The sequence below is a fragment of the Lepidochelys olivacea genome (genome assembly GCF_965140295.1).
Source record: "Lepidochelys olivacea isolate rLepOli2 genome assembly, chromosome: 21".
NCBI classification, from domain to species: domain Eukaryota; kingdom Metazoa; phylum Chordata; order Testudines; family Cheloniidae; genus Lepidochelys; species Lepidochelys olivacea.
Window position 1 is genome coordinate 16,662,920 of NC_140431.1, and position 7,360 is coordinate 16,670,279.

Below are 7,360 nucleotides of genomic sequence, written 5' to 3' on the forward strand. Positions count from 1 at the left end.
CCTGTTTCAGACCCGAGCGTTCATTGGCCCCTCGGCCCCAAGCGGGTCAGGAACCCGGCGCCCCCGCCCTAAGAGAGGAGGGAGCGGTTTGGCTGTGACACAGGAAGTGCGTAACACGCTGCTGTTCCCCCAGGCGGAGTGTTTCCGGCGTGGGAGCAGCATGGCCGCGGTGCCCCCCGACTCCTGGCAGCCGCCCGCCGTCTCCATGGAGACCACGTAAGAGGCCGATGGGAGCCCCCGTTCTCCCGGCGCGGCGCGGGGCGCCCGGGTCTCTCCGCTCGGCCCAGCGGGCGGGTCCCGGGCCCCGCGCGGCGCCTCGCAGGCTGGCCGCCGGAGGGGGCCGCGTCCGGGGTCAGAGCAGGGCCCGTGCCCGTCCCCGCCGGCCTCTGGCGGGGGCAGCTGCGGGGTGTCCCGCGTGGGGAGACCCCCGGAGCCTGGCGACGGGGCCGGGGCGAGTCCCCGGGCTCTGAGGGCGGCCGGTGGGTCGGGTCGCCGCTCCGCAGCTCCCGGCGCTGGGCAGCCCCTGAGCCCTGTCGGTCTCCCTCCCTCCCTCCCTCCCGCAGCATGGGCACCCTGGCGCTGGAGCTCTACTGGAAACACGCGCCCAAGACCTGTAAGAACTTCGCGGAATTAGCCAGGCGCGGTTATTACAACGGCACAAGGTTCCACAGGATCATTAAAGACTTCATGATCCAAGGGGGCGATCCCACCGGGACAGGTAAGGCCCCCAGGGGAAACGGCTGGGCTGGGTACCCACTGGGAGCCCCGTCGGCGCTTCACGGGCGCAGGGCGCGCGCGTGTCTGGGGGAGCGAAACCTCCTTGTGAGGGGGCGCGAGCAGACCTCAAGGAAGCCTGGGTGTAATCCTCGCGGGTGGTGACACTTCCCGCCCTCGCCTGTGCCCTCGCCTGTGCCCTCGCCTGTGGCCCCCAGGGCTGTCCATCCCGGGGAGGCCAGAGGGCTGAACGAGTTGGAAAGCAAAGAGGAAGGATGGCCCAGTGTTCAGGACACTAATATGAGACTTGGGGAAACCCAGGTTCAATTCCCTGCGCCCAGAAAGATTTCTTGTATGACCCCAACCAAGTCACTTAGGTTGTCAGCCTACACTTAAGGCTACATGTAGAGTACAGATACAGTACGTCCAGCTAGCCTGGGTATAAACAGTAGCGTAGATGGTGAGGCACAGCTTAGGCAAGTAGAGTAGAGTGTCTGATGTGCCTGAAGCCCCAGGGCATAAACCCTACATGCTGTCTAAACCCCCAAGCAGGGCCTCCCACCTCGACACTGGTATTTTCAGCCCTGTCGTGTCCTGCTGCTGCCTCCCACTGCCAGAGTCTTTCCCCATTGCAGTGAAAGATTCCAGCAGCGGAGAAAAGGCTTTGTTGGGGGGAGGCAGTGGGGAAAAGGCTCTGGCAGGGGGGAGCTGCTGGAGCCTTTCCCTGCTGCCAGAGCCTTTCAGTGTAGTGTGCAACTCGATGTGTCATGCCTATACTCTACACCAGGGGTCTGCAACCTTTCAGAAGTGGTGTGCCAAGTCTTCATTTATATATATATAGCCTTAGTTGTTCTGGGTCTCAGTTCCCCATCTGTAAAATGTAACTAATAGTACAGCCCTACCTCCCGGAGGGTGTGAGGTTAAATATATTACAGATTGTGAGATGCTTCGATTCTATGGCCATCGGAGCCTTATTCGATACGTTACCTGGAAGCAGCGTAAGTGCCCAGTGGCAATGTGAAAGCGGCAGCGGCCCCTAACCACAGTGGTCCCAGTTTCTAGACTTGCAGGTTCCTACAACATGAGTACTACTCTGTTCTTGTTGAGACAGTAAATATCAGAATGCCACAATATAAATCCATGGTACACCCAGTCCTTGAACAGTGCAATGCAGCTCTGGTCGCCCCATCTTAAAAAAGATACATTAGAAAGGCAACAGAAACGATGAGGGGCACGGAACAGCTTCTGTGTGAGGAGAGATTAAAAAGACTGGGACTGTTCAGCGTGGAGAAGAGATGACGCGGGGCCTGTGATCAAGGTCTGCACCATCACGACGGGGGTGGAGAGAGTGACCGGGGCGTGTTGTTTACCCCTTCACATGACATAAGAACCAGGGGTCACCTGATAAACCTGCTGCCTGTTAATTTCAACACAAACAAAAGGAAGTAGTCCTTCACACAACGCACAGTCAGCCTGTGGAACTTGTTGCCAGGGGATGTTGTGAAGGCCAAAAGTATAACAGGATTCAAAAAAGAATTAGATCAGTTCATGGAGAACAGGTTCTTCAATGGCTATTAGCCAAGATGGGCTCTTGTTATCTCTAAACCTCTGACTGCGAGACACGGGGACTGGATGATGGGATGGATCACTTGATAATTGCCCTGTTCTGTTCATTCCCTCTGAAGCATCTGGCACCAGCCACTGTTGGAAGACAGGATACTGGGCTAGATGGCCCATTGGTCTCATCCAGTCTGGCTGTTCGTATGTTCTTAGTCATTGGCCACCCCACTGTTCCTGTGCTGGCTGATAATTTATGCATGTCTGTCTCCCTAGTCTTTATTGCTGAGCATCACACGTCGGCAATAGAATTGATCAAAGCCCATTTCTTAGACTGTTGGCTGGCACTTGTATGACGGTGAGAGTAGTCCTGAATGGGTACCATGGCTTTCCGAACTGACATATCTGCTTTTCTCTGCTGGGCAGGCAGAGGGGGTGCATCCATCTATGGGAAGCAGTTTGAAGATGAACTTCATCCAGAACTAAAATTTACAGGTAAGTGCCATTTGATGGACTTGTGTGGGTGTTTTTGTTTTGTTAACCTTGCAGGTTGGGCATAGCACCAATTTAGGGCTCAGTCCCACTGTCCTTATGCAGAAGTCATTGGGAGTCTGGGTAGAGTGAGGGCTGCAGGGTTGGTAGCTCTTAATGACAAATGAAGCATTAAAGAGACTGTTGGCAGGAAATGAAAAAGTAACAACTAACTAGGGTCGCCATGTGGACAAATAAACAGTAACATGGTAGCCTCTCCTCTTTAAACGAATGGAATCAAGGAGCTATGACCCCTAAGCCTGCAGAGTTAATGCTGCAGCTGTCCTGTTTTCAGCTAAGTAGTCTCTTCCCAAGAATAGTTAATCAGTGGTCTAACATCAGCAGAGCTCCTTGTGCTAAATCACAGATCCCGAGGGCTGAATGATATGTTTGCCTCCTTAAAATTATTTCTGTGAATTAAGGTAAAGGTTGGCTGGGTTGTTACAAACACAATGTTCCGAATTCGGCTGGGAGTGCAGTGTGGCGATAGGCTTCCTGTGTAGCACAGCTAAACTGTTCTTATATTATAATTCAGCTCTTAAAGACCTCAAATGCGAGGGCTCTTGGGCCCCCTTCTGTTGTTTATACAGGAGTTACAATGCACTGGAGTCCGTATGGAAACAAATCACAGTATGGGAGTCTCACTTAATCAAAATTACCCTAGCTGAGCACACAAAGGATGTTTAACAGGAGTAGAGAGTAACTGTAAGAAGCTTTTTGCTGTATTTAAATTCATGTTTGATTCTGGTAATTAAGCCATATGACTGGATCCTTAGTTGCTACCAGAAGTAATTGGCTTAGGAAGAGACTGATCTGTTTTTTGGGTTTGGTTTGGTTTTTAACTGAAACTGGCTTCAGATCATCAGTCTAAGGGCAGGTTACTAACTCGTACCCTTTCTTTCAAAGGTGCAGGAATCCTTGCCATGGCTAACGCCGGCCCAGACACAAATGGCAGTCAGTTCTTTATAACCTTGGCACCAACCCAGTGGCTCGATGGGAAGCACACTATCTTTGGCCGTGTTTGCCAGGGGATCGGGATGGTGAACAGAGTGGGCATGGTGGAGACAAATGCCCAAGATCGCCCAGTCGATGATGTGAAGATTCTGAAGGCTTACCCATCGGGTTAGACCAGAGTTCTCTGCAGTTAATGTGTTGGCCACTCCCATGTGTTAAATCCTTTATCCCCCATGGGATTGTCCTGTCATTCCAGGGAATGCAAGCCAGTGGCTTAGGCCCAACGTTTACCTACTTTACAATCTATTTGAGGCAGAGCTTTTTTTTTTTTTTTTTTTTTTTTTTAAGTAAAGTGGATTTAAAAATATCTACAATTAGTTTGCCCAGGAACTAAAGTGAACCGGATTCTTTTCGAGAGTGCTAGCAGTGCTGTTTCCCTTAGCTGCCTCCTGCCATGCTGGGGAAAGGGTCTCTTGTCAAAACCTCGTGGCCTGAAATCACCCCTGCTGAGCCCTGTTTTGGTTGGTATGCCCAGGGTGCAAGTAACCACCATGCCACCCCTCTGCTGTCTGTTCTGGGAACTGTCTCATGCAAAGGCCCCACAGAGCACATGGCTGGCACGCCATGCATGCTCACAACTGCACGGCAATCCAGTGTGCAGGATGGCTCTTGCAAAGGAGCAATAACAGGGTTGCAGCACCCTCTCCTTTGAGGGTGAGGAAGTTGGCATGTCGAGTTAAGGAAGATTCTAATCAGGAGAGTCTGACATTTATTGGTAAACGTTGGGCCTAGCCAGCTTGATGGCATCCCCTTTAACGTGCTCTGTGAGCTGGGCAATCAGTGACTTTCTTATTTTTCCACAAGGCAACCAAAAGGCCATGTTAATCTATAGGATCATTTGAATCAAGAGTACAGTGGAACATGATTAATGTGCCAAACTGGACTAGGAGAACAGGCAGTGGGAACTTTTTTCCCAGCTCCCAAGAGTCTACTACAGCAGGTGGGGCTACCTTAAATGTCATTCACTTTTAGAATTAACTTGTAAGGAGAATCTACAGGTTCCTGGAGAAGTGCAGACTCTTCCATGGCCTCTAGGATGGGGATACTGAATCCCCCTCTCTCAGAGAATTGAGTTTCTGTGAAATCTAATTCAGTCCCCCCTTACAGCTCCTTGTTGCAGGAAGACAGGTGTGTGCATGCTTGTGAGACCAGTGTGCTCTTGTATACTCTTTGTAATACATGGATTTTCTTAAAATAAAGGTCTGAAATGCATTCTGTAGAGAACATGGTTGCTGATGTGAAGCAGGAGTCAACAGCGTCAATGGACCTGCAACTCCATTGCTTTAATACAACTTCTTTTAAAGTGGAAGAACATTCCCGCTGAAATAAGGCTTTCAGGATCTGCCTCAAATGTCACTGAAAGCATCTCCTGCTGTGTGCTTATCTGCTGGCAAAACTTAATAGCTTCCAGGGCCTCTGATTGAAGAGCTTCTCTGCTGGGGGGACAGCAGTCTCCTGAAGAGAGGCAGGTAAGCAAACAATGACTGGTTTGTTTCAAGGGGACTGCTCTTACACTAGCTGGAGTAGGCTGAGGCAAGTTCACTGCTGCTATGATCTCTGGCCCTGGAAATGCTAACTAGGTAGAGGGGTGTCTGGTTTCACTGGGTATGCAAAGGTGACTCCTGTAGGGAACTGGTTGCTCAGAAGAAATTTCTCCACTCACCTGTGGTACCCTGCAAATGTATGTGACTCCTTGAACGACCCGATGTCTCGTTGGCAGCTGGTATCAAGCGGAGTGCCTCAAGGGTTGGTTCTGGGATCGGTTTTTGTTCAACATCTTCATTAATGATCTGGGTGATGGGATGGATTGCACCTTCAGCAAGGTCACAGATGACACTAAACTGGGGGAGAGGTAGATATGTTGGAGGGTAGGGATAGGGTCCAGAGTGACTTAGACAAATTGGAGGATTGGGACAAAAGAAATCTAATGAAGTTCAACAAAGACAAGTGCAGAGTCCTGCACTTAGGAAGGAAGAATCCCATGCACTGCTACAGATCAGGGACCGCTAAGCAGCAGTTCTGTAGAAAAGGACCTGAGGATTACAGTGGACAAGAAGCTGGATATGAGTCAACAGTGTGCCCTTGTTGCCAGGAAGCTATTCAGCACTGGTGAGGCCACATCTGGAGTATTGGAGACATCTGGAGACATTCCAGAAGACTAGAAAAGGGGGAATACAGTGCCCAGCTATAAAAAGAGAAATAAGGACAACCCTGGGAATTACAGACCAGTCAGTTTAACTTCTGTATCTGGAAAGATAATGGAGCAAATAATTAAGAAATCAATTTGCAAACACTTTGAAGAGAATGAGGTGATAAGTAACAGTCAGCATGGATTTGTCAAGAACAAATCATGTCAAACCAATGTGATAGCTTTCTTTGACAGGGCTACAAGCCTTGTCGATGGCGGGAGTGGTAGATGTGGTATATCTTGACTTTAGTAAGGCTTTTGATACTATCTCACATGACCTTCTCATAAACAAACTAGGGAAATACAACCTAAATGGAGCTACTATGCGGTGCTTGCATAACTGGTTGGAAAATCATTCCCAGAGAGTAGTTATCAGTGGTTTGCAGTCATGCTGGAAGGGCCTAATGAGTGGGGTCCCTCAGGGATCGGTTCTGGGTGTGGTTCTGTTTAATATCTTCGTCAGTGATTTAGATAATGGCATAGAGAGTACACTTGGATGTGGATGATTCCAAGCTGGGAGGTTGCAAGTGCTTTGGAGGATAGGATTAAAATTCAAAATGATCTGGACGAACTGAAGTAAATAGGATGAAATTCAATAAGGACAAATGCAAAGTACTCCACTTAGGAAGGAACAATCAGTAGCACATATACAAAATGAGAAATGACTGCCTAGGAAGGAGTACTGCAGAAAGGGATCTGGGGATCATAGTGGACCACAAGCTAAATATGAGTCAACAGTGTAACACTGTTGCAAAAAAAGCAAATCTCATTCTGGGATGTATTAGCAGGAGTATTGTAAGCAAGACACGAGAAGTAATTATTCCACTCTACTCCGCGCTGATAAGGCCTCAACTGGAGTATCCAGTTCTCGGCACCACATTTCAGGAAAGGTTTGGAGAAAGTCCAGAGAAGAGCAACAAAAAAGATTAAAGGTCTAGAAAACATGACCTATAAGGGAAGATTGAAAACATTGGGTTTGTTTAGTCTGGAGAAGAGAAGACTGAGGGGGGACATAACAGTTTTCAAGTACATAAAAGGTTGTTACAAGGAGGAGGGAGAAAAATTGTTCTTCTTAACCTCTAAGGATAGGACAAGAAGCAATGGGCTTAAATTGCAGCAAGGGCGGTTTAGGTTGGACATCAGGAAAAACTTCCTAACTGTCAGGGTGGTGAAGCACTGGAATAAATTGCCCAGGGAGGTTGTGGAATCTCCATCATTGGCGATTTTTAAGAGCAGGTTAGACATCGGGGATTTTTAAGAGCAGGATGGTTTAGATAATACTTAGTCCTGCCTTGAGTGCAGGGGACTGGACTAGATGACATCTCGAGGTCTCTTCCAGTTCTATGATTCTATTGC

General features: G+C 49.1%; 1 protein-coding gene across 1 annotated transcript; it reads left to right on the forward strand.

Moving 5' to 3' along the window:
- The first annotated feature begins 133 nt into the window (after nucleotides 1-133).
- On the forward strand, nucleotides 134-5,028 carry PPIL1 (peptidylprolyl isomerase like 1). The gene is made up of 4 exons (XM_084611133.1): nucleotides 134-216; nucleotides 564-718; nucleotides 2,698-2,766; nucleotides 3,709-5,028. The coding sequence occupies exons 1-4, from the start codon at nucleotides 161-163 to the stop codon at nucleotides 3,927-3,929; spliced, it is 501 nt and encodes a 166-aa protein (XP_084467259.1). The 5' UTR covers nucleotides 134-160; the 3' UTR covers nucleotides 3,930-5,028.
- Nucleotides 5,029-7,360: the final 2,332 nt, after the last annotated feature.